The sequence below is a fragment of the Python bivittatus genome, unplaced genomic scaffold, assembly GCF_059951505.1.
Source record: "Python bivittatus isolate LINGU-HERP-01145 unplaced genomic scaffold, Pbiv_v1 ctg000980_np1212, whole genome shotgun sequence".
Taxonomy (NCBI): domain Eukaryota; kingdom Metazoa; phylum Chordata; class Lepidosauria; order Squamata; family Pythonidae; genus Python; species Python bivittatus.
This window is the reverse complement of record NW_028277125.1, coordinates 19,797,164-19,824,025: the sequence shown is the minus strand read 5'-3', so window position 1 is coordinate 19,824,025 and position 26,862 is coordinate 19,797,164. Positions and strand designations below refer to the sequence as shown.

The 26,862-nt window shown below is 35.1% G+C and overlaps 1 protein-coding gene across 3 annotated transcripts in view; it reads right to left on the bottom strand.

The window, feature by feature from the left end:
- The window catches only part of IFT80 (intraflagellar transport 80), an 84,758-nt gene that overhangs the window by 8,427 nt on the left and 49,469 nt on the right, over window positions 1–26,862 (bottom strand). Inside the window, exons 9-20 of one of the 3 annotated variants that reach the window (XM_088131848.1) lie at window positions 24,296–24,475; window positions 19,226–19,344; window positions 18,512–18,586; window positions 16,603–16,766; window positions 13,282–13,346; window positions 11,800–11,935; window positions 8,839–8,986; window positions 7,847–8,018; window positions 3,092–3,181; window positions 2,740–2,912; window positions 1,159–1,282; window positions 903–998 (exon numbers count right to left, since the gene is read on the bottom strand). In XM_088131848.1, the coding sequence (XP_087987974.1) occupies window positions 918–998; window positions 1,159–1,282; window positions 2,740–2,912; window positions 3,092–3,181; window positions 7,847–8,018; window positions 8,839–8,986; window positions 11,800–11,935; window positions 13,282–13,346; window positions 16,603–16,766; window positions 18,512–18,586; window positions 19,226–19,344; window positions 24,296–24,475 (1,527 nt within the window). In that variant the 3' untranslated portion in view covers window positions 903–917. Of the gene's footprint in view, window positions 1–902; window positions 999–1,158; window positions 1,283–2,739; window positions 2,913–3,091; window positions 3,182–7,846; window positions 8,019–8,838; window positions 8,987–11,799; window positions 11,936–13,281; window positions 13,347–16,602; window positions 16,767–18,511; window positions 18,587–19,225; window positions 19,345–24,295; window positions 24,476–26,862 lie in introns of those variants that run through there. The other 2 variants (XM_088131847.1, XM_088131849.1) reach the window with 2 other exon arrangements.

The following is a 26,862-nucleotide window of genomic DNA, read 5'->3' as shown; positions in this document are numbered from 1 at the left end:
CTTTAGTTCTCTATATTGAAGGTTTTCAAACAAGGGTTGGATAACACCCTTCCAGGAATGGGTTAGAGAATTTCTGTGCTGAACAGAGGTTTGGATTGGATGATCTGTATGTTTTTTTCTAAGTCATATATTCTATGATTTTATAAAATACATATACATATATTTTATAGGACAGAAGGAAAAAGAGAATAGCCCATTTTCTTTGTACTGATCTCAGTTTGACAAATTAGTTAATTTCGTAAAGATTATCAAATGGCCAAGATCCAAAAAACCCCTATGTCATGGATCAAGTTCTTTGGGTCCAAGAATGTGTTATATTTTTTCCCCTCAATGATGAACTTGTGTCACATGAGAATTTGATTCTGAAATAAAATTACTTGGATTTCAGCTTTCTTCCTTACCCACTGTGGATTATGGCTCTACTTCCATCAAATATGGCATGATATCTGTTGTGATTTGAAAGCCATACGAAGCTTTTCTTTACCACAACTATTTTATCTTGTTTCAGAGGGCTCTTATTGTGATCTATTATAGTGTATTCAAGACTTGCCAGATACTACTGGCTTAGCTGAGTCCCATATGACAGTGTTCTAAGTTTCTAACCTTCTGTTATACAGGGGAGTGTGAACATTACGGCGCAGCTTGCCAAAAGCAGCAGATGATTTTCAAATAAAACTCAGTATACCTTAGAAAAGCTTTACTAAGCTAAACAACATGTCTACTGCTGTAATGTTTCCTCAGAATGCCATATCAGAATAAGTTAAGACAGCATCTTTCACTGGATTAGCCTGTACTGGTTAAACCACAAACCTGAAGGCTTCAGCAGCAGAAAAAAACCTTAATATTTGTCTTTTCCCATAAAATAAAAACTCTATACCTACATTATCTAGCTCTACAGTATTTCCACAGTATGATTTTCATAACTGTAAGGAGATATCCCCTAACATAGTTTGGCTTTGTTCCATCAGTGCTAATAACTGAGCCTCAAAGTGGAAATCCTGAAAAAAAAAAATCAAGTTGTTGATTTTGTTTCATACTGTGAATTAAAGTACAAGCACAGGGTGTTATTAAATACACACTGGCCTACAGTCTGAAATTGCTTCATAGCTATAAGGCAGAGTTTCAAAAAGTATAACTCAACTTCCACAGAATACTTGCCCCTTCTGCATATTGCAAAAATCGCTGATTCGTTTCTTTTTTACTGAAGTCATCCAAGAACTTTTGTCGGTAAGCCAGCACTGTGTCAACGTGCGTCTTGTGTTTCACAGCAAGTTCTAGTGCTCTAGAAGAAAGCAAAACAGTAATAAGCTCATCAGGCTGAACTCAGAAACTGAACTAATCACAAATGCCTTGGTTTTACAAACACACATGCTGTACAGCAACTGCACTAGTGAAACATTTTCTTATCACAGAGCAAGAAGAAACCAAGCATTAGGGCTGACAACAGTTCTTAAATTAATTTTACGAAGTATATTACAAGAATGAGTGTTTCTATTTTTCTTATAATGCTATAAAATTGAAAAATACTTTCCCCATTAAATACAGCTCATTTACAATTTCTAATAAATTTAAGCTATATTATCCAGCAAACATAATTGTTGGATTGAGTCTAAACATAAGAAACAATCATTGTACCAATGAAAAAATACTGGTGAACCTTTCTGCCTCCTCGCCCCCACCCCCTTCTAAGGATCATGGGGCAGCTTACTAATGGACAGTAATTCAATTAGAACATTATTCCTGTTCTTTTCCAATTATGTAGAAGGCTCTATATGTGCAATAAGCATATGCAAATTAGAACATTATACACATCACATAGAATTTCCTACCCATGAAACTTGAGACTGGAAACTCTCAAATTTGGCTCTTTACACTGTAAAACAGTAACAGCTTCCTATTACCAATGTAACAATTACTGCTTTGCATCCATCAGACTAAAGATTAGCACAGTTATCACTAATCTTTTTTCTTTAAAGGACCAGAAGCAAAACCCCCACAGTATATAAGTCTTGCTGAAACTGAACATGTATAGGCTTAAGTAGTAAAATGAGAGACTGCACAGAAAATCTAGGTACACTGGGGGTTGGAATGCATTTTATCAATTAATAAATAGCATGTCCGTGCTACTTTCCATTATTAAAATACTTCACGTTCATTATAAAGTAGGAAAGAATATTACGGCTCCATATTTGTAGACTGGGGCAAAAAACCTGAACTATTAGAGAAGAATGGCTAAGGCTACCATGTGACATTTCAGAGATTTCACAGGTAGCATTTTTAGGATGGAATTTTATGTTAGACAGGAAAATCATGTTTCCAAACTCAGGATAATTTCTTTCGGAAGGAACCAACCTGAAGGTGGGAAGCAGTGACCAGAAGAACTTCACTCCCCCAATACATTCTGGGTGCCTTCCCTGTCTAGCTTTAGACATGTGAGCAAGATACATAAATCAGGAATACATGGACCTAAAGAGTTACTGATATGAAAACGTTTAAAAGCTTTTAAAAAAAATCTGTGTAGCAAAATAGGACTGGGACTTGTGTTTCTTTATCAACAATTCCACATGCCATGTCACAAACTTTAGTATATATTACATCAGCATTAATTCTGAAAGAAAAAGTAAGGACTTGGAATGGGATAAAGTTATGTAAGTTGTAATTTAAATTGTTATAACCAAATCAATTCAAAGACAAAAATATATATTGCCATACTAAGATACACTACAAGAAGCATACTACCTTTCCCAGTTGTAGAGATTAATATTAACTTGAATAGCCTGGTAAATAAGCCCAGCTTGAAGAAGCAAAGTTTCAGCATCCTGGACATTTCCACTAAAAAGCAGAATATGAGCCAGTCTTGATTCTTTTGATGGAAGATTTTTGATGGAACTGATATACTGAACTTTATCAATCTGTTGGGTTTTTAAAAAATAAGTGTGATAGACAAAATAAAGTTGGTTAAACTCTAGTTTTTTTTAATAAGCTAAATAATAAAACAAATGCCAAGAGTCATTTAGACTGCAACAGGATAAACATGGAATAATATCAATCAATCAGTGAAAGCCATTAAGTAGTGAACTGTTCTACTTACTTCACCAACTGATGCATAGGCTATTTCTGCGGTGTTCATATCTTTATTGGCTACTGCCATAGCAGCTAAACAAGCCCATAATGTTTGATCCTGAAATGAACATATTAAAAGAACTGTTCTTCTTATATAATATAAACATTTATCTATAATTTATAGCCAAATTAGTATGAATAGAATTTAACTATTACCTAAGAATCAGTGGGCTATCAGTGTTCTCCCTGCCCTCCTACATAATTAATTTTTGCCCTGATTTCAAATATGGGCTGAGCTACAAGTAGCTTGCATGTAAGGTAGGATTCTTTTTACAGCTTATTTTCTTTGACAGGGAACTCATGCCCTTCTATTCTGAGTTATACCACAATCAAATCTCATAAGATTGCTAAGTTTCAAAACTGGTTTTCAGCGTACCAATTTGCTTTCATATGATGTGCACAACACCACAGAAAAATAAAGCATACACTTAAAATTCTCATCTAATTTAATGGGACATAAAGGTGTTTAACTTGATTGGGTCATAGTTCAGGGTGTTGAGGAGTGGTATGTCAAACTCATAGTTTTTAAACCCCTTATTCTGTTGAATAAATAACATCATTTAACCAGCATTTGATACAAGTTGCCCAACACAAATTCTGAAGTTAAACCCTTGGTGTAATTGACCACAGTTTAGCAAATTTCACCTGCAAGTGTTTGTCCATTCAGCTTAGGCTTTACTGCAAATAATGCCATTTAGGTCAATTACATAATTACAGAAATGATATACATTCACATACATACAGTTGGATTTAACAAACATTTGGATTTAATGGACATGACCTTCTCTCTGAATGGACTGTTAAATCAAGGTTTTACTGTATTCATATTTTAATTTTTGATGGATCAAATAAGTTATAAATTAGTCCCGGATGATTAATAAATAGGCAATATAATCTTATATAACTGGACAAAACCCAGTATAAATATTACACCAAAGCCTAGCTTACTAAATTTAACCCTGGTTTTCCCCTTCTTTTTCTGCATAGCTCCCTCTTCTCTCTACAGCTTGTTTCTTAAAGAGACAGTGAAGTATTATCTATACTATATATTTTTTATTAAGGAGAAGGTACATATGTATTTCATATTGAAATAAGAGTTAACAAGAAATATAAATTCATATTTTTATACCATTTAAACTTACTTCAAGTTTGAAGGCATATAGAAATATTTATTTAAAATAATCTACAATGCAGTGTATTCCCAGGTCATGTACAAATTTAATAAATAGATTAAAATAGAGAAAAACTGGAATAATATATAAATTATATACATAACAAAACACATAAAATAACATAGCTGTATCTATAAATGGTTAAATACCACTGTATGAGTGTGTGATGGTAGAAGGATAGGGTCACCTCTCATGGCATAAAAACAAAAATTTAAGTACTGTAGCATTGTAAAAACATGAACCTAAACATGTGAAAGTATTTTTCATTAGGCTGAAATGCTTTTAGAAGCAGGTTTTCTGAAGGGTACATTTAACTTATTTCAGCTTTTCCTCTTTCCTTCATACCACAGTCAATTCTAAACAGAGGATCTCTTGACTCTCAGGAAGAGTCTTTTCAGTCAGGTTTCAGGGCCAGTTATGGAATGGAAACGGCATTGGTTGCACTTATGGATGATCTCTGGCGGGAGCGGGACGGGGGAAGCGCAACCATTCTTGCTCTCCTTGATCTCTCAGTGGCTTTCGATACCGTCGACCATGGTATCCTGTTGGGACTCAGGGAATTAGGGGTGGGCGGTACAGTTTTGTGCTGGTTCACCTCCTTTCTTTGGGGCTGATCCCAATTGGTGGTGATAGGGAGCGAGAGGTCCCATCCTTGGCCCCTCCTTTGTGGGGTACCACAGGGTTTGGTTCTCTCTCCGCTCCTTTTCAACATCTGCATGAAACCGCTGGGTGAGATCATCTGCCATCACGGATGATGCTGATGATACTCAATTATACATCTCCATCCCAGGTGAGGTAAGTGATGCCATGACTGCCCTTTCACAGTGCCTGGAGGCTGTAAGGGTCTGGATGGGGAACAACAGGCTTCAGCTGAACCCTGGTAAGATGGAGTGGCTGTGGGTTAATGGCTCCTCTGTATCCGGGACTTTGTCATCTTTCGTGCTGGATGGGGTAGCACTGCCCCAGACAGACCCAGTGCGTAATCTGGGTGTCCTCCTGGACTCATGGCTCCTGCTCAAAGAACAGGTGGCAGCCGTGGCCAGGAGGGCCTTTGCACAATTTCAGGTTGTGCATCAGTTACACCCTTTCCTGGATCGGGATACCCTTCGAACAGTCACTCATGCCCTTGTTATCTCCCAGATAGACTACTGCAATGCGCTCTGCATGGGGCTACCCTTGAAGAGTATCTGGAAGCTACAGCTGGTCCAGAATGCAGCTGCGCAGGCTATTTTTGGAGCCCCAAGAAGGACCCACATAACACTGTTGCTCCGCGAGCTGCATTGGGTACCAGTTTGCTTCCGGGTCCAATTCAAGGTATTGGTTATCACCTTTAAAGCCCTACACAGCATGGGACTGGGTTACCTGAGGGACCGCCTCTTCCCCATGACCTCAACCCGTCCCACCTGATCAGTCAGAGAGGGCATGCTTTGGACACCCTCGGTAAAAGAGCTCCGCCTAGTGGGGTCCAGAAGGCAGGCCTTCTCTGCTGTAGCCCCTGCCCTTTGGAATATCTTGCCCCCAGAGGTGAGATTAGCCCCCTCACTCCTGGCCTTCCGGAGAGATTTGAAGACCTGGCTCTGCCATCTGGCCTGGGGTGGGGAGGGTAGACATCAAGTGTGGGGATGGCTAGCCCCTTAGAGGCCTGGCGTCTGCTGCTCTGAACCATCGGCCTCTTGGACTCTTTCTTTTTTAGTAATTGCTTTGTACAGATTTTAAGTTTTATGTAATTGTATTATCTATTTATCGTTTTAATGAGTTCTGAGCCGCCCAGAGTCCTCCACTAGGGGAGATGGGTGGAGCTAAATTTAATTAATTAATTAATTAATGCAACTGTAGGGATCACCTTCTACCTATCCTGTCCCACCAAATTTCTCTGGGTTCAATCTACTGGATTAAGTTAGTATACTTAGGTACTAATTAGTTTTGACCTCTAATAAGTAATCCTTTTTTTAAATATCATTTGTTCAATGTGTCACAACTGATCAGGATCAAACATCATATTAAGCCACAGCCATGGTTTACAAAACTATGACTGTGCTTCAATCCTCAGTACTTTGCCTTAATAAAAACTCAAAAAAAGCTTGCCAATTTGGATTTTATGCTTCACCTATACATTTTAATGTAAAATCAGTGAGTGACAAATTTAAACTAAGGAAAACTGAAATTTAGAATGCTACATGTTATAGTTTTCTATATAACTTCTTGATAAGAACTTTGTTTTAAACTTCATCTAAATTCCAAATAATGAGTAGAGACTGATATAATTTTAAACAAAGAACTGTTTCCCCTCTCTTCTCTTTTTTAATACTGCTTAACATACAACATATATCTACAATACAATGCAATAATCAACATTTATATTTATTTGCTCTCATTATGGCAAACACATGATTTAATAATCAATAAGTGAATCAAAATTAACTCAGATGCAGAATATTTCTATTTATTTAATTAGCACAATTCCAGAGCAGCTGGACACTTGTGGCAGATACCTATGGTTTATCTATTTTCAGTAAATAGAGGAAATGTAAATATATAACAGTGTCACATTCTTTAAAATAATACGGCTCTCGCTCAACTTGTCCTTCTCCTTGCAGCCTTCTAAGAGGATGTGGGGAGAGAAGAGTAAGAGAGGCAAGGAAAGAGAAAGAGAGAAGAAAACTGCTCCCAGCGGTCTTTACTGCACATGCAAATGATTTAGCTGCTTTAATCATTTCAAAAGGGATACATTCTTGTGAGAGCTTTGCATGGCATTATTCATGACCTGATGGAATGTAGTATTGGCAGAGAAGAGCCCCCTTCCACCTTTGCTTTAAAATACAGATTATCAGAACAATCTTATCTGACAGTTACCTATACTAGAAAGGAAATGAAGAGAAAGAAATGAAAAGGAAGATTTAAAAAAAAAAGAATCACGAAACAAATATTCCTGCTGTATAAGTAGCCACAGAGGAGCCAGCAACCTGCTCAGCTTGCTCTCTGCTTTTTGTTCATTTAGCACCTGCTAGAAAACTATGTGTTGCTAGGAGAGGCAATGCACTGTGATAAGAAAGCTATTCTTGAAGAAAGAAGGAAGTTATGATAAGCAGCCAAGAGGCTATTGTACGTTCCTTTTTCTCTTCTATCCTTAAATGACTGTTCTTAAGTACAGAAATCAGAATGTAAACAGTGTTATGATAATAGCCAAACCTACACTTAAACTGCTCAGAAATGCACGTATGATAGCACTCTGGTGGTAAGTGTAAGCAGGAAGCAGCGAAACATTAAAGCATAAGAAAATGTCTCCATTTTAGTAGTAAAGAACAGAGAAACATGCTTTGAAATATATTTGGAGTGAATACTGTTAATAGTCTGAAGCAGAGGAAAGCAGAGGATATCTGTATAGTTTTTCTAAACAGCAGGTCCTTTTCAGTGCCACACAAGGCAGGCAAAATTACCTTGAAAAGGATCTGGAGGGATTGCACTAATTTGTATTTAAAAACTTAAGTAACATGCTTCCACACCCCCCCCCGCCAAATTAAGCTTTTTCTAAAAGTTAACTTCATATTTACCTTAACAAAGCGACACAATCTGATGGCATCTTCCCATTTCAAATTATTTATATATTCATGAAGAATAGCTGGATATGGTGAAACACTAATGTGAATAAGTGAGCCATCCGCTCTCCTGATTGTTACCTGACTTCCAACAAAACTTAAGATCTGGGGATTTTTACTAAATTCACTATTGAAGAAAAAGAATAGGTTTCAGAAACATTATTTTAGAATTAATATAACTTAAATAGAATAATGATGAAACAAATAGCCAAATACGCCATTGAAAATAACAACTACACTCTCTTTCTGAATATGCATTGATCATTGTGGAAATAAGGCTGCTAATTTACATATTAACAAGCAGCAGACAGCCTAGTTTTATATACTGATTTTTTTTAATCATTCAGTCCAAAAGGACCTGGACGTTTGAATCCTGAAGTGTCATATTTAGTAACACAAGTTAAGTATTTCTCTATTAAGTATGTATAACCAATGGTTCATATTAGAGTTCCTGCGCCCACCCCCACTCCATTTACCGCCTTCAAAACAAAATGGCTGATTTTGGTCGTGTGATTTTGTGTGTATATGTGAAAATGCTAAAATAAGTGTTGAAGTAGGTGCCAAATCTCTGCAAGACAAAATGCATTAGTTTCTACTGCATACCTTGTCAAAACCCCAGAAGCAAAGCTTAAGTGCCAGAATAAGGCTGGAAATGTTTAAACTCTGTTAGGCAAAATGTACCCATTTCTATCCTCACTTAAAACAGTTTCCTCCAGAAACAGTACAATCAGACTAAATTTTTTGACCATAGCACCTGAAGACCTTTCGAGAACTGCTGGCTCATCTACAACACGATTTGAAGTCCCCAGATTGGAAATTGTTGCTTACCTGTGCAGTAGAGTCTCAGTCTCAAAAGTTAGATTAGAAAATAGTGGCAAAATAAATAAAAAATAAAAAGTTTTATTAGTGAAAGCTATTAAATAGAGTATAAAATGAAGAAGAAATACCTTGCATCCTTTTCATAAAGAGTTTTTGGCAAGAGATCTTTGTCTACATACACTGCATTGGGATAGTACCAGACTGTGAAACGTGTATCCTGCAGTCCACATAGTATGTTGCATGTGTCATTCCATGCCAGAGTATGCACCATTGTTCCTTAACCAAAAAGAAACTAAATAAATATCTGCTAACTAAACTGGATAATCTATTTTAGCCCACTGTACCACACTGCAAATAACAATATCATCAACTCTTCTCTACCAGTAAATATGATTCTAAATAACGTATTACTGTATTCTATATAAAATGCTTACATTATTATTTGACCTGAAAGATTAAAACAATACAAGCAAGTTGGTTGTTCTGAAAGATTAAAATAATACAAGCAAGTTGGTAAGAATTCCATGTACAGTTTTTAAAAACTTCTTCATGATATCCAACATGAGTGCTCTGAAACTTCCACTTGGTAAAAGTGCCACCAGTGGGTGGTCAGCTTCTCCCTAATCCCTTTGCTTTCACCTATTCAGCTGTACCACTTAGCCCATCTACTGGAGTTTTATGCTTCAGAAATTCCAACATACTTTTGGGTACGGTACATTGTGCCATAGAGTCTCCTTACCTGGCCCCTCTAACCATTAGATGATAATGGGTGGGGACAAGTCTATTAAATAAATAAATAAATAAATAAAATAATAATTTCTGGCTTTATACATACAGTTTCAGAACTGCCTAGAGGCTATTAAAACTTTCCTTGATTATATATATACATGTACTTGTCTTTTCCCTGTAAATGTCTGCTTGGTGTTCCATTTGTTTCTTTTAACATTTTTTTGAGTTACTATATGAATTTTGGAAAAGATAGTACTTGGAGAAACCTGCAAGATCTGCTTATCCTACTTCTTTAAACTAGTATCTTACACTGCATCTCCACAGAAGAACAAGTATTTACAACTACATATATAATTGTTATGTAAATGATGTTAAACTGGACACATTTTCTTTTTTAATTATTATTTTGTTTATTCTCATAAGCCATTTTTCTTCTGAGCTAGATTAACCAGATTCACATTATATATTCATAAACTTCTAACATCAGAAAACTTGCTACTGCTAAGATTTTGAATAAAGTACTCTTAAACAGGTATAATTCAACTCTAATCAATGATTGCTTTCAAACTAGAGTTTGCTGAAGTGCTGGATTTCTTCAGTTACTACCGACAATTAACTTGGGGTTCTACACAACATTTAAGATTGTATTAACTAACAGTGTTTTTCATCATGGCTAAGATCCTTCTAAAATGTTAAACTCACAAAGTAGACCTATTTATTAATTATCTTCCTACTAGCAGTTTCTTCCTGATACTCCTTGTTTGGCTCAATATAAGTTATAGGAGCTGAGCCAGGAGTGGAGGGCTTAATGTAGGTTCATAATGTTGGAGATTTTTCTAGAGAAAAATCATAAGGTCTTCCATACCTTTGGGAATGAGCAGCATACAGATAAGCTGTTATCCCAGCAGCATCCACCCCTCTGAAAATGGTATCCTGCACAGCGCAAAACAATTTACATGAACTGAAAATATGGAGCCTTGTGGAGTTGGGGAAAAGCTCTTATCTCAGATCATCTGCAAATCAGTATGATCTGTTTCCTTTTTCATGTCTGAGGAAAAAAAGCGTTTTTTGAAAAATCTTGCAGGTCAAAAAGAGCATTTTTAGCCTGCAGGTCAAACAAATTTGTTTATAATATAATTGTGACCTATGTCAAGGGAAACTTTGAGTGAGTAGATTGTAGAGCAATGTTGCTTAATCCTTCTGCAATCATGAATCACTAAATAAACATTTGGAAAATGTAGAGGCTACCCATTTAAACAAACACATTTTCCTACGTTGCCATCTTGAAGAGTATGGAATTTCGCACTTTTCAGTGAACAAAATTATAGTTGTATTTGTGTATGCCTTCCTAGCTCTTTAATTTTTAAAGGCCTTTTAAAATGATTTTAACCAAAAAAAATAGCCAGAATTATCTATTTATTTACCACTTGAATTATTTTGTGTATCCCATGCTCATAGCACAATCTATTCAATTTATTTTTCAATAGAAATGTCTTAGTACAGAGCTAGGAGAAGTGAATTTCCAAACCAATTAAATTCCATTTTTAGATATTCATTTTCATATGGCCTATTCCCACTTTTGGTTTGGGTTGCTTGCGTGAGAGATCAGTACTACCTGTATGGACTCACATTTGATAACTGCACTCAAGATCTATTTTCTGTATTTTAGTACTTACGCTGCTACTTGCATCATCATTCATATGCTATAAAGAATGAGCTTTCAACTACTAATCCATTTTTATGAACCAGGTAATTGGCAGTGAACACAGGGAGGATGGGTCTGAGGTAGCGAGCAGGTGTTGATCTGGCCAGCTGATCGGTAGTAAATGTAGAGAGTAACTGACCATGTGGTGAACCTCCATGGACCACAGTGGAAAATCACTGCTTTATAATGTTTTATTATCTATTGCATTTTTACAGAAACATCTATGATATTTAATTTAAATTGCTTCTCCTCTTAAAACAAGCTGTGTTTTTTTAAATGGAGAGCCATCTCTTAAATTAAAACAACAACCACATTTCCATCATCATTCTCCTGTAGAATGATAAAACTTTGCTGTACATAGGATGATGCATTCATTGATTTCACTCACACTACAGGGTTGACTTTGGGGTTTCTAATTTATTGAAGTAGTTCAGAAATTAACTTGCTGCAAACGAATTTTAAATAGGAAATAAAACATCTTTAGGTATTTTTGTATTACACTCTCTATACCATTCCCGCCTCACTGCACACATACTAATTCAATGTAGTTTGGAACAAATGATATACTACACACTACATACAGTCAATAAAACACACAATTCTAGAACATTTTGTCAAATCTGAAAATGGGGGTTGGGGTTAAGCTAGTTCTTACCTATTTTAATAATTTTCTGTTCTTTTCCAAATCTCTTCACGGAAGTTATATAAAGATCTCTGTTTTTGTCAATAAAAGCAATTTTCCTTTCATTTGTAAGACCCTTCTGATCTAACGCAATTTCCACAATTTCTATCTGTAACAATATTTGTATCAAAACTCACATTAGTATCAAAACAAGGTTTTTACAATAAGAATATAGGTTGGATAAGCCATTAATGTACTTTAATAGTAAATCAATTAAATTACTTTTTATATTAAAGAATAATTACAATTTTATGCTGTTTCTATCATTATAAAAACACTCTGAAGTAGACCAGACTGACAGATAATACTGTTTTCAAACTGAGTATCGCAACACCATAGTCCTGCTATCACAAAGTGTTGCAGCTCAAAATCTAATATGCAGACCACATTCAGTAAAAAAAATACCAGTTCTTAAGCCACTGTTCTTTGACCAAATAGTAGAACCATGTTTTAATAAACAGTTTTTATATTTAAATTTGTAATATTACACAATATTTAAGCAACAGTTTAAGCAAATCTTTTAAATCTAAATATTAATATTGCCAATGTCAACAATATAGTACAATATGATCAATTAAAATATAGTTATATTATACTTATTGGTATTACAGATAATTTAGGAAACATGTGTTCCTATAATATGATGGGACAGATAATGTAAATGGCAGAGGGGGATATTTGTAGAAGGAGATAGAAATTGGGAAGTACTGATTTCCCATATAATACGTCTACATTCTGTTTCTCAATCTCTCTTCCAATGGAACTTAGTAGCTCAGACTCATTCAAGATGGGAATGGAAGGAAGCAATTTTAGAAAATAATTAGATGAGGAATTATTAATCCACAAAGTTAAGACTACTGTGTGCTCATCCTTAAGTCAGAGCTACTATTTAAATGCTATTTCAGACTGATTGAGGGAACTTCATGCATGATTAAATGGCTTTCCTTGTTTCAAAAAAAGAAAATTCTTTGTTATTATCATAAAAAAAGATAAAAATGACATAATATGTTCCAGTTGAACAGTTGTGGCACGTGACTAACAACATTTTGTTCAAATAAAAATTACTTTGCATTTTAATGTTACTTTATAAGAACAAAAACTGAAAAACTGCCTAGACAAAGGACACAAATTCTTAATGTATTATTGGCTTGAGCAATATCAGCTTTCAGTTATTTTGCTGGTAATTTACTGGTAATTAAAAAAAAAAAATCTTGCTGCACACTCAGCCTCAGAGTAAGCCTCACTGAACATAACTGACTTCTCAGTAACCATATAACACATTCTACATTAATCTGCTCAGACTGATCAGATTTCAAACTGAATATATGCTGTGCTAATAGAAGATAGAATCTGGGTAAAAAATTACTCAGCTCCAGGAACATCTTGGTATAAGATGTTCACAGAGTTTTATACTTTTTTCCAATCTAAACTACAGAAATATTAAATATTATATACCTTGTGACTAAGGGGCTTTCCATCTCCTAATGGTTTGCCAGATAAAGGTTCAAACAGATAAATAACTGTTTTTTTTAAAAGAGAGAAATAAAAAACAGGTTACTGATTAATGTATGGCTACCATGTTTTCAAAAATATCTTACTGTAACAATTATACACCAAGTATCAAATGGAGACCCTGTTAGGTTAATTTACCAAATGTGTTTAACAGTTCAAACAAGGACATTGATAACTTTCACTTTGTAGCCGGTGCAAGTTTTAAGTCATATTCAATTCTTTTGAGAGATTATTGCCAATAATTTCTATTTTTCTTTTCAAGGCATAAAATGCTTTATAACTTTTATTCAATTTATTATTCCCATAATTATCATTCTCCTGGCTGAGATGTAATCCTCGGACAAGGAAGAGAATAATGCTGGGGCACTCAGGAAGGCCTAGGTCCAAGTAACAGTTGAGATGGGGTATCAAGTCTCTCAGTCCCTGAGTCTGGCCTCATAGATTCTAACTACAAGACCATCATCTCCTTCAAGCAGATAGTCAAAGAGCCAGAGTTATAGTACAACTATACTGAGATTCAATGAGCACAGGCAGGAACAGCCTGATGCTAGGAATCAGGGCTGATTAGTGCCAGCCGTGTTCAGATGAAAGCTGGAAGTTTCATGTATTTAAGGAGTTGCTGATGAAATATAGTACTAGAAGAATGCTCCATTACACCCAATCTTGTATAGCCTGTGGAAAGCTCCTAGCCATGGATTGTTCTTGGAAATCTCATCTTTGCTTGACCCTGATGTTGAGATCTACATGCCCCTTGAAGCTTAGCAACTGGTGAGAACTCAAATTCCTTTTGAATTTGGGCTGTATTTTACAGTTATAACCTTGCCTGACTAATTTATAACTTGAATTACTAGATAACTAGCTTTAGTCAAAAGGAATAGGGGAAGTCATGAAAAATTAAATATGATAAAGACCTACAGCATAGTAGGGATTTGAATTAGGATTTTCATACCTACAAGCCTAGAATTTTAAGTGGCACTTACTTCAATAGTACTTTGATAGGGTGGGCAGTCTGCATGCAACTCCCAGTATTTCTTTTGTGACCCTAGAGTCCCATTAGATTAGGTATAACAGAGAAAGTAGACTTTTTAAAAAAATTGCATGGTTAAGGGGCAATTTATTTCCTGTTTTGAAGGTCTTAATGAGTGATATTGATAAGATATCAATAATCTCTCTTAAAAATCCACCCAAGGACCTTCTTCCAACAACAACAACAAAAATGATGAATGGCCCGCCCACACTATTGATATTAAACTGCCCCAAATGTTTATACAACATTTAAGAAAAAATCATTACAGATGGAAAACCTAAAATTTACATCCTTGCCATTTGGCTGAAAGATAAAAATCAGGGAAAACAGAACATATACTTTTGTTCTGACCTGATGATTTCAAATGTCAATGTTGTTTTTATTTTAAATGTTTATTATTGTTTGTAATCTGTACTGAACTTTTGATTTGGTTCAAATTAATTTACTTGAAGTTTAAAGTAAAACCCCTCAAAATTGTCTCTTTCCATATTGTTGAATGATATAAATAAAATTATGTTCACTATGTTTCAACAGTCAAGCAATTCCATGCATGTCTATTCAGATGTATGCTCCACTAAGTTCAGTGGAGATTATGTGTCAGAATGCATGGGACTACAGCCTAAGAATATTATTTTAGAACAAACATTAGAATTATTACATCTGGGTTAAAAAAATCCAGATGACCAATAGATGGCAGGAAAGTGTTGGAGGTTTTAAAAATCTGTTTGCTGCCCTCTGATGGTTATATAGAATTTTGCATCCCAGGTCTGGTAACTTAGCGGGTGAGTGGCCTGTGAACTTAATTTTTTTCCTTTTTCCTTCCTATCACTTTTTCCTTTGTATCATGTCTTTACAGTGTAAGCCTATGAGTGGGTTTTTTAAAAAAAAAACTTATACTTTTTTACTGAAAAGTGGGATAAAGTGAAGCATTTGTAATAAATAAATAGCTATAAATAAAAGTAATAAATGTCAATGCACTTTTCTTTATAATAGATTTTGACATAATTTTAACGTATTTTTTTCTTAAATACTTTCTTGGAAGGCAGACTTTGTCATCACAAACTTAGTTTGAATCTCTTTCAAACTTCAATTTGCTCTTGGTAAATGAAGACTGTTGTTGAAGATGCAAAAAAGTGAAAACATTTGGGGATATACATTTTGCTGCGTGATTCTCATTAAAGCCAACAAAAATACAGATTTTTATCATGTTGATTTTTATCTACATTATTTATGATTAAAATTAAATAAATAATTATTCAATATTTCTGCATGTGATGTTGGGGGTAAGAAAGATAGTAATAGTGTAATGTATAAATCCCAGAATGCAAAGGTATATACAGGGATTGTTAATTCTAAACACAATTTAAGCAATTTGATATTACATGCCAAATCTAACTGATAATCTCATTTATATTCCATGCAGAAAACATGTTTAACTTTAAAAGATTCTTCCATTTGTATATCAACACAGTATCATGAGTTTCTTTAGAAGGATACAGGATATTGGTTTGCGGTCATTGGTTATATTGGCAGGAAAAATGCTGTTATGAGAACAGGTGTTGTTCTGATGTTATTGGTTACATATGAAAAGAAAGGGTTGCGTCCAGTGCTAGTTTGAGACAGCTGTGTAAACACAGGAAAGTAACTTCTAACTTCAGAAAGTTGTGATCTTTTTTTGATGCAAGTTTTCCCTTCTCATATTCATTGCTCATGCTTTTACCAAAGCTTTTATTCAAATACTTGTGATAATGACTTTAAAAAATAAAATTAGGAAAACTACATACATTACAAACTCCATTGCTTCTCAAAGAGGAAAAAAAGAGTAAAAGCTCATAGCTATTGTTTTGTATTTGGTGCTTATTAAAACAGATAAAAAAGGCAAAAGCATTACAAAGAAAGAACAAAGAACATGACTCTACATCATCACAAACATATACAATTAATTTAGTTCCACAAATATTTCATAGTTTGCTTTTTAAAAGAAACAGAATTCCTCTTCAATCTAAATTACCTTTTAGAAATCATATGTGGTCATTTGTTTAAAAATACAAGAGATACATATGAGCATTAAATTAACATGGATAAACATGTTTCCAAGTAGGAGTTAGTGTTACCATCCTCAGATCTGGGATGAGTCACCTTTTCTAAGCCATGTTTAAACTTTATATAGGAAGCAGATTTGTTTCACATATTTTAATAAAAATATGCCCACTTTTTTCAAGTACATATAAACATACCTTTTTCATCAGATTTGTCTCTTACAGCTAAAGTATCATTACTCAAAGATACGGTTTGGCCATTCAGTATATCAGGTCTCATTCCTGGAAACTTTGGAGAGGAAATTAAACGTCCTTCATAGGAATATAAATAGATTCCTCCACCATCAACAAGAAGAAAATGCCTGTAAATTGGGGGTGAGGGCATAGCCATCAATAACTTTGTTAGTATTATAGTAAAAATTAATCTCTAATTGTTTTGAAAATGGCTTGCCTTATTTAACAAGTCTATTCAATTATTTCAATTGATAAAATATTACACTAGCATTTGTTTTTAGAGTTTTCTATTCTGTCAAAGTAGGCCATCTAATATTACCCTGAATAAATCCTGTTTTATTTATCCAACATGTGTATATTAGAATAGAAGTACATTTGACATTTTTGAATTGTCAGAATGTCAGAAATTTTTAACTGGTTTATTGATATAAAGGAGTGATGTATCAGCTGACCAATTTACATTTAGGTCGCCGGGTGATACAGACATAATATTCCAATTACTTGATCACAGTTAAATGATAAGCAAATCACAATTAAATGTTCCTTCCTCTTGCTTGCTCTCTTCTGATTCACAAAAATTATTTTTGCATCTAATTCTACAGCATCCAATCAGGTATTCAGTGGGCAAAAAGGAAGTCTATAAAGTGAGATAACAATAACAACAACATCAACAAACCTGTTCCAACTGTAGATTAAAATTGTATTACACTTGCTTTGGAATAAGGCTTGCTAAAATAAGCATTCAGTGGACTATGTTAGACTGGACTGGACTAAACACTGTTTTACAACAAGGCCAACTGCATGCCTTTCTAGAAAGAGACAAGTACCCTCCCCCCATATAATGTTCTTCTCCCACTCAGAATAGGTAAGGATGAAAGCCTGTAACAATAGCTAGAGCTCCCACCATCTCCAGTAGGCAGTTAGACAAATGTTAATGCCAGGTCTATCTTTTTGCACCAAGCCACTGCCATCCTTCTCTTGTGAGAAAGAGATAGCAGACATTTGTTTTAGCTTTCGAGTTACAACCAGTGAGCGACAGGCCTAAAATAAATAGTTGGCTACCACCAACATTTAAGACTTGGGAGGAGACACAAATTATTCCTTCTATTTTGTAGTTCCAACTGTGGAAGAAAGGGTCAGGCTCATTTAGTATTTATTTATTTATTTATTTATTTAATTAATTTGTCCCCGCCCATCTCCCCACAATGGGGGACTCTGGGCAGCTCACAACATACTAAAAAACATGAATACAGTTAAAAATTATAAAACCAAACATTAAAAAATAAAAAAGCTAAGAAATCCAAGAGGCCGCTGGGGCCACAGCATACCAATAAGGGGCCAGCCAACCCCAATTCTGATTTCTTCCCTCCCTGCCCCAGGCCAGATGGCAGAGCCATGTCTTTAAGTCCCTCTGAAAGGCCTGGAGTGAGGGGGCCTGTCTCACCTCTGGGGGCAAGATGTTCCAAAGGGCGGGGGCCACAGCAGAGAAGGCCCGCCTTCTGGCCCCCGCTAATCGGAGTTCTTTTACCGCGGGGATCCGAAGCATGCCCTCTCTGTGAAATCGGGTGGGACGGGTAGAGATCGTGGGGGCGAGGCGGTCCTTCAGGTAGCCTGGCCCCATGCAATGTAGGGCTTTAAAGGTGATAACCAACACCTTGAATTGGACCCGGAAGCAAACTGGTACCCAATGCAGCTCACGGAGCAGAGGTGGTTGATTATGTTAAGTATGGTTGATCTGTTGCTCCAGAGAAAAAGGAGAGTGAGACTGTCAAACCCTACTGAAATCAACGCAGATAGAAATGCCTTATGGTATTTGAACAAATATTACTTTAATAAAAAATAAATTGTCTGAAGACTCATTCAAAATATGTACCTTTCTGCTTGTAAAATTAAACTGACAGTTCCTTCTTTGAGGTCAAAGATTAAAGGTGTATTCCAGTTTTTAACTCTAAAATAAAGGGAAGGTAGTACACATTTAAAAATTGCTTATACAGAACATATTACAAACATTTTAGTTTATGCAGGATATACAACTCTAGGAGGACTATATATCCTAAGACTGCAAAAAATATAGAATATACATAAGTATTTTTACTTGATTTAAAAATAAGTTGATTAAGTAATTAGTATTCTGCATTTTCTATTATCACTATAATAATCAGTTATAGCTGCTGTGATTCGAAAGAATGTACATAGAGACATAAATATAAGTTGTATCCCATAAGGACATTATAGCATTCCTTCAAAGCAGCACTCACACCCATTTAAAAAGAATTTTAAATTCAAAAAACAGTTCAATTATTTGGCAAAAGTAATTTGCTAAGCAGACCAAACAGTGTTCTGAATAATTCACAGTTGCATAAAGAAACAAGGGTTCTGTTAAGGAAATCATATGGGTTCACTAAGAAGGTTTTGCTGATAGGAAACCAAATGTACGCAATCAATTCCATGTGTAATTGTGAAAAGTTTATAGTTTATATTTGTTAAATCATGGCTGCTTCTCTAATCAAACTACATCAAAGCTATTATATATTTACAATACGCTTGCAATTTATCAGATGATATCTCTTCAATTCAAATTGCTTACGAGAATATGTAACACTGAAGAGATGTTGAAACTACTAAATGGCCAAAATTCAAAGAGGCTTTAATGACTCTGTCACGAAATTCCAGCAAATCCACTGCATCATTAAGCACATTACGAACCTAATGAAAACAAAAGCCTATGGTTAAATCAAACTTAAATAGGTAAGTAGAACGTATCAATTTCAATATCAGCTATAACAAATGTACAGGAAAAAAAATGTTCAGTTTTTTCAGCATTGCACTTAGCGATATAAAACCAATACTTAAAAAAAAATAACCTAAAAGCAATTGTTTAAGAAGATAACAACACAATTTATATTGAGAGAGAATGAACAGACCCAATATCTTTATGTAACACCTATCTTAAAGACAGGCAGAGCAGAGCTGGGCATATCCTTTGAAAAGTGTTTCAGAACATGAAGGAGTGCTCGCAAAATACCAAAATTAAAGTGGTCATGTGTTTTCTAGATCTGTGCAGTTACTAAGCTCTCCCAGCTGACTCCACATATGCCATATGCTTTGTTCTCTCTCTGTGAAATGGGTATACTTGTGCATGCATATGCATGCGGAGACAACCAGAACAGTTTCTGAAGGAGCCACTTAAACTGGGACTGCCTCTAAACAATTCAAAAAGAGATGCTTTGTACATACTCTTATGCATTCCAAAGGAGCGCTTACAAAAGATGTGCAATGCTCTAATGTAAAAACCACTAGAATATTAGGTCCTGACAATAAAAATATTTACAGCTACATTCAACAGGATATTATTTATTATGGAAAATATAAATAACTTCTAAAAGTTTAACTGGGCAAGGGATTGCACTCTGTGGGAGCTAACGTGTGCAAATATCAGTAGAGACAGGCTGTAAAACCTCTCCCACTCCAAATCCTTTTAAGGCATTTCAGATTACTCTCTTTTAGTTCACCAGCAAAATGCACCACCTACTGGAAGTTTTTATCACACAGAAACCTTGTTGAATCTAACCTAAAATATTTCCTCCTTCCCTTGGCATTTTCCCAAGTAATATATCAGTTTTTCCTTTGAAATTTGCAACATTCCTCTATTATTATTATATTGGGATCCTCTGCCACACTTCTTAGGCTCATGGAGACTGTCAATTTTTCATGAGTGGGACTGCTTATCAGGCTCTCTCACACACACATATGCATGGTCTTCTTGTATCTGCATTCAACTTTCATTTCTACCAAAAAACAGGGACATTCCGTTTATCCCCTTGAATGGATCAATCTGGGTATTCTGGGAAAGTTCAGTATTCGGAACATTCTATGCTTAACACATCTAGACCATCACAAACCACTTTCTATTCCAGCCAGTGTACTTTCAGAATAGCATAAACCACCCCAGAATACCTAGTTCAGAGCATTCTAGGGGAAAATGATGTAACATTCCACAGTTGGACTGCCTCATTTTGCACATCCCTGCTTCTGCAGGCAGATTTTATAATCAATGTTCCTTCATCATATCTTCAGCACTTGGAAGCAGTTTTTCCAAACTACCAGGCTAATGTAGACAAACAGCATAGAGAAGATGCTAGCAAATTAATTTTAATTTTGTGCAGAGGAATGAAGGTATGTCATTTTATTTCACTCCTCCCCCAATGCATAGGATGAATGTTGGAGGTCATTGAACTACTGGATAGTTTAGACTGGCCCAAAGTCACTCGGTGAACTTCAATGGCTAAGAGTGGATTTGAAGCTGAATCTCCCTGGCTGTAGTCCATACTGTTAAGCACCACTACACATTGGCTCTCCAAAAAGACTCCAATGCGCATGACCATGCATGAAGCCCTTGGACTTTGTCTCTAAAACAAATATTTATCGCAATATAGGTTTTCAAAATGTTAAAAAATTCACCACCAAATCATATTGTAAATACTTGCTATGTTTGGTTTTGTACAGCTGACATTAGGGATTTAATTAATAAATCTGAAAACTCCTGGGAAATTCTTGGAAGAAAATCTTCCCATTTTTGCAAAAAGACTCCAGATAGCTCATTTTATATAGTTGCAAAGAATTCAAAGACAACTAGAACTTACAAACTGCATTTTGTAAGCATTTACTTGGGAGTAAGTTCCACTGGATCATAATATCATAGTTGGACAGGACCTTGGGAGTCTTCTTGTCCAACTCCTTGGGCACAGCAAGAATCCTCAGACCAACCCAGACAAACATCTATCCAACCTTTGCTTGAAAACCTCCAATGATAGAGTACCCATGACTTTAGGAGGCAGGCTGTTCTGCTGCTTAATAGCCCTCATGGTCAGGAGTTCTTCTCCTACCTTTGGGAGCTATAGAGAATAAATCCACACCCTCTTCTCTGTGACAGCTCTTCAAGTATTGTGGAGTCCTTGGAGTTCTCTGAGCTGGGTTGTTTTCTTGCAAACGTTTCGTTACCTGAAGTGCACTGAACATGTTACCTAGCTGGGTAATGAAATGTTTGCAAGAAAACAACCCAGCTCAGAGAACCCCAAGGACTCCACAGTTCAACCCTGAGCTACATATATTCTCTTCTACTGGTACCTTCAAGTATTGAAAGACTGCTATCATATCTCTTCTGAATCTTTTCTCCTTTAGGCTAAACATACCCACTTCCTTTAACTGTTCTTCATAGTAGTTAGCCTCCAAACACCTCACCATTTTTGTCGCTCTTCTCTGTACTCTTTCCAGTTCTTCAGTGTCCTCCTTGAATTATCATGAGAAAAACCAAATACTGTATGGTATTTCAAGTGTGATCTGACTAGTGCAGCACAAAACCTCCCATAATCTCATTAGCAATTTTTGGCAGTTGTAGCACACAGCTGACTTAGGCTTAACTGCGGCCTACCATGACACCTAGATCCTTCTCACAAGTACTACTGCCAAGCCAGATACTGATTATCTTGTGCTGATACATTTTATTTTTCTTACCTCAATGCAGAACTGACTGAGTTCTTGTCATTGCATTTTGTTGGATGGAGCCCACTATTCAAGCTTATCAAGATCCTTCTGAGATGTCAGCAGTACTCCCCTACCATTGTGTGTTGTCTGCAAGTTTGATGAGCACCCCATCTAACCTACCACTTAAGTCTTTATGAAAAAGTTGAAAAGTGCGCCTAGGATAGAAATCTGATATGCCTATTTGACTTGAAACCATTAAGGACCATGTGCTGAGCACTGTTCTTAAACCTGCTGTGAATCCATCTGGTAGTGGGACCATCTATCCCACATCTTTCCATTTTATGAAGGATATTTAACAGGATTTACTTCTGAGTAGACATGCGTATGAGGCTTGTGCAATTAGCATTCTAAATAGCTTGGGTAAACCTTAACAGAAAATTAACATTTGGAAAATAAAAGCTGTCAGTACTCCTCAGAGAAAACAAATTCAAATAAGAATTAATGGGTGAAATACTGGTAAGTTATTTAGTAAATACAAAAATGGGCCACTTTTTACTTAGCACTGGCATTCTACTTTACATAAATACATAATGGAAATTAACTATAAAGATAATATAAACTAGAGAGCGAAACACTATTTCCCAACTAAAAGCTAAAGGAATCTGATAATGTATCCTATATGCCTAGCATGCATATACAGTACTAAGTGAAGACTTCATTGTATAGGTTGTTCAGAAAGTTTTATAAATAAACCACAACTCTAGATACAGGGTTTACCAAACAGAGTAATTCATTACAATTTTATGTCTGGAACTGAGTATAAAAATATGATTTTTACCTAACAAATTTGTTTTCTGTATTCCCAGACAATGACTCATAACATCCCATCCCATGAATATTCCAATTATATATTCAGCATTAAAAAAATACCAAATGATATTTAAGGGCTTAATTAAAGATTTGGGAGCCTAATGATGGGCAACCAGGACTTGGCCTAAATTCCAATTCTAAATGTGAAATTCAGAAATCATGTATTATCTCCCAATCCTCTTGTGCAATAGTATGGGTCACTCTCTTGTCAAGGAAGATAGTACATTTGACAGATAAAATACTACTTTATACTTCTAGATGATCTAGCTCAGTTTTTAACGTAGGACAATTTTGATAAGAACCCATATTTAAATATAACTACATATTTGGGGTTAATGAATGAAACTTAAAAAAGAAGCTGTTGCCTCAAAATATTTAATTGGTTTTAATAAAAGTCCTCTTTAATTTTTGCTGTAGCTATATACAGGCTGATCTTAGCAATATACAATATGAAACTGTTCCCCAGTCAAGCTTATTGAGTCTGCAAGTATCCAGTAATAAAACAACTGGTCAGTATTATGTCTTGTTGAAAGCAATTATAATAACCACCAACATTCTATAGAAACACATATCAATCAGTGTAGTTATGCTTTTGGGGAGAAGGGATGCTAATTTACTGATTTTTAGATAAAAGAAAACAGATATCTATCACACCTGCCCTTGGCAAAAAACAAGACAAAAGAAAACCCAACACTTCAGTAACAGCCAACAATGCTGCAGCTGCTGAAATAAACCACAGCTGTACTGTATACAAAGAAGCTTTTTTTTTAAAGGTAACAAAGCACATTTTGCATATATGGACTATATGTTATTGCTTCCAAAGTTCTGACTTTGTTTTTAGGTGTTATAAAACCATTTCCAGTACAAAATATTCTTTTGATTCTGACTTTCTAGTCAATGAAAGCATCAATCCAGGCCGGAATACACAATTTATGTCCTTTAGAGTAGTAGAGACTAGACTGTCTAATATAAATCGGATCACCCTAGGTTTGAACATTTGACTAAGTTTATAAGTGCATGAGCCAACATGCTCATTCCACTGGGAACACACTGAAGGGTGTTCAACCTAGCCAAATGGTAAGATATTAACTTCACCAAACAATATATTATTCACTTAATACATTTAAACACGTAAATTCTAAAAAAAATTAAGTCTCTAATTCAAGTTTGATCCCTGGTATCCATAAAAATTATATCCAAATGTATCAATTATTTTTGGGAGAAGAGTTGTACTCTCTGTTGTACAAGATATTATTTAAAAAATAATCCACTGTTCACCAAGCTTTAGATCGCCAACACATACCTCCATGGTTCTTCTTTTAGTTAAAGTTATTCCAAAGTTTTTCCACACCCAGCGTTGTTCCACAACATGGGCAAAAATCACATGTCCATTTCCACAAGCCCCAGCTAATTGCGTACCATCAGTAGACCAAGCAATATTAAATATGCTGCCAGTGTTTGGTTTCTCTAGAGCATAAGACCACTGTAAAAATATTTTTAAAAAATAATTTAAAATTAAAATTTAAAAAATCTACCTATAATGTAATATATAACACATATAATAAACATATTGTGATTAATACTATTGTACATATAACTATTGTGTCACATCTTTCTAAAGAATACACTTTCGGAGGAATAGTAGAAGAGCAGAATTCTTCTCACCAAAAATATTAAACAGATGTCAAATAGTTGGGCTTTTTAAAAGCAAAGACATGTAGCAATTTCAGTGCAACAAGATAATTATAGACAAGAAAGGCAAACACTCTTCTTATTAGATAAACTAAGTGCACAATAAAAGCAAAACTACAATATCACTAACATTTCATGCAATAACAAATTATTATTTAATGTGACATAAGACTGTTGCTCTTAATGACTAAAGTATTTTAAATGTAGTATTATTATAAAAGTTTCCATTTAGGAACTATTCCTATTTTAAAAAATAAAGAAATGAACAGATAGCAAAAGAAAAACTTGAATATACTGAGTCGAATAGCAGCTGTTAAAATGATGGCACTTCAAAATTATATTTCTTACTCCAAGTCTTGACAGTTGAAATTTCAGGAAAAAAATATCAATAATGGCATAGAAAAATAGAAACTTTTTCTTTTAATGCTAAAAGGTTGAGGGTCAATAGAAAAATTCTTTATAGGTCACAGAGGCAGAAAGAATGGGGGATATCTTCTTTAAAACTATATAGTCAAGCAGCTCATTTGAAATGCATGATTCCATTCATACTGGAAGACAAAACCATAGATTCAGATAGAAGACATATATGAGTTAGATAAATACATAAATCAAATGTTCTTTTTCCAAAGGTTCTTATAAAAGTAAGCAATATAAAAAATACATTTACTAAAGTTTGCAGGAAGAAAAGTCTAGAATTGAGAAAGGACATCTATCTATTAACCTCCTTTAAGATGAATCCTGATTTTTATGACATATCTAGGACAATTCAGTTCTAGTTATGGAGACAATGTGGTTTATATAGAATAAGAAATTTTTATAAGAACAATGTGTTATGCAGTAAGGAAGAGATAGAATCTAAGGTAGGCCATCAGATATCTTGGTTAATGTGGTTTCAACTTAAATCTTTTCTGAATGATAAAAAGAAATGGTCTGATCATCCTTTGACCAATTTTGAGAAATCAATAATTATCACTGATAACCAAAAGGAACAATTTCCAGAACATATAAAATCCTACTATACATAGAGATAACCAATCTCTCTACTTAACTACAGGTGTGGGATATAGATTTGGGTAAACAAATGGAAGATAGTGACTAGCAGAATCTACGGAAATCAGTGGGATAGCTATCAGCCTCCAATCTATGTATTATCTTCAACTCCAAACTCCAATTGCAGTCGAAGGTAATACATAGGTGTGTTTCACCCCAATATGAATAATGCATATATTTAATAATTACTCAATAAAATGTTGGACAGGATGTAGACAAAAGGTTATATTTATTCCTATGTGGTGGACCTATGAAAAAGTTGCATCATTCTAGCAGATAATTTTCTGGAAAGTAAGATTGTATCCATGAACTGGGTTTATTACATATATCTGAGAGAATGCCAAGCTGATTAATAAAGAACTTACATTCTTACTCTTAGCTGCCAAACCTATAGGTCAGCAATAGAAACTTGTAGAAAATTTAACAATTGAAAAACCATTGAAAAATGGTGTTCAAAGATATAATCTATAGCTATGATTGAAAAAAATCACAGATAAAATCTAATTTTTCGGGTACAGAGGACTGAATCACAATTTTGTCAAACATGGAATGGTTATATACTATATAGTAATAAGGTGTAAAAATGTTGAATGAAATATTCCAAATGTTGTGAACTTGTAATGTTATTGGAGTAATATATAAATAAAGCAAGATTTCGAGCAAAAAATGAAAAATGAACTCTACTTCAAAGCTATTTAGTTAATGAAACAGAGTACTCTTATGAAACGTTTTTGTAAATATGTGGGGCATTAATAGGGGAAGAACTTTCTTTGTGGTTTCCCAGCAGGTGTCTCATTGTAAGGAAATGCTATTAAACACAGAAACATACCATACATGAAGTGGGATACATAGATCAAGTGAGACGCTTCAAAGAAATATCAGTGGATGGTCATTGGCCATCCAATACATTAGGCATACAACAAAATAATACTTTAAAAAGAGCTACTATTCTGCCCCTTCATGGATCACTGCCTTGTCGTGGCGAAGGGGCTTGCGTAACTCAGTGAAGCCATGAGCTATACCGTGCAGGGCCACCCAAGACGGACAGGTCATGACAGAGAGTTCTGACAAAATGTGGTCCACTGGAGAAGGAAATGGCAACCCACTCCAGTATCCTTGCCAAGAAAA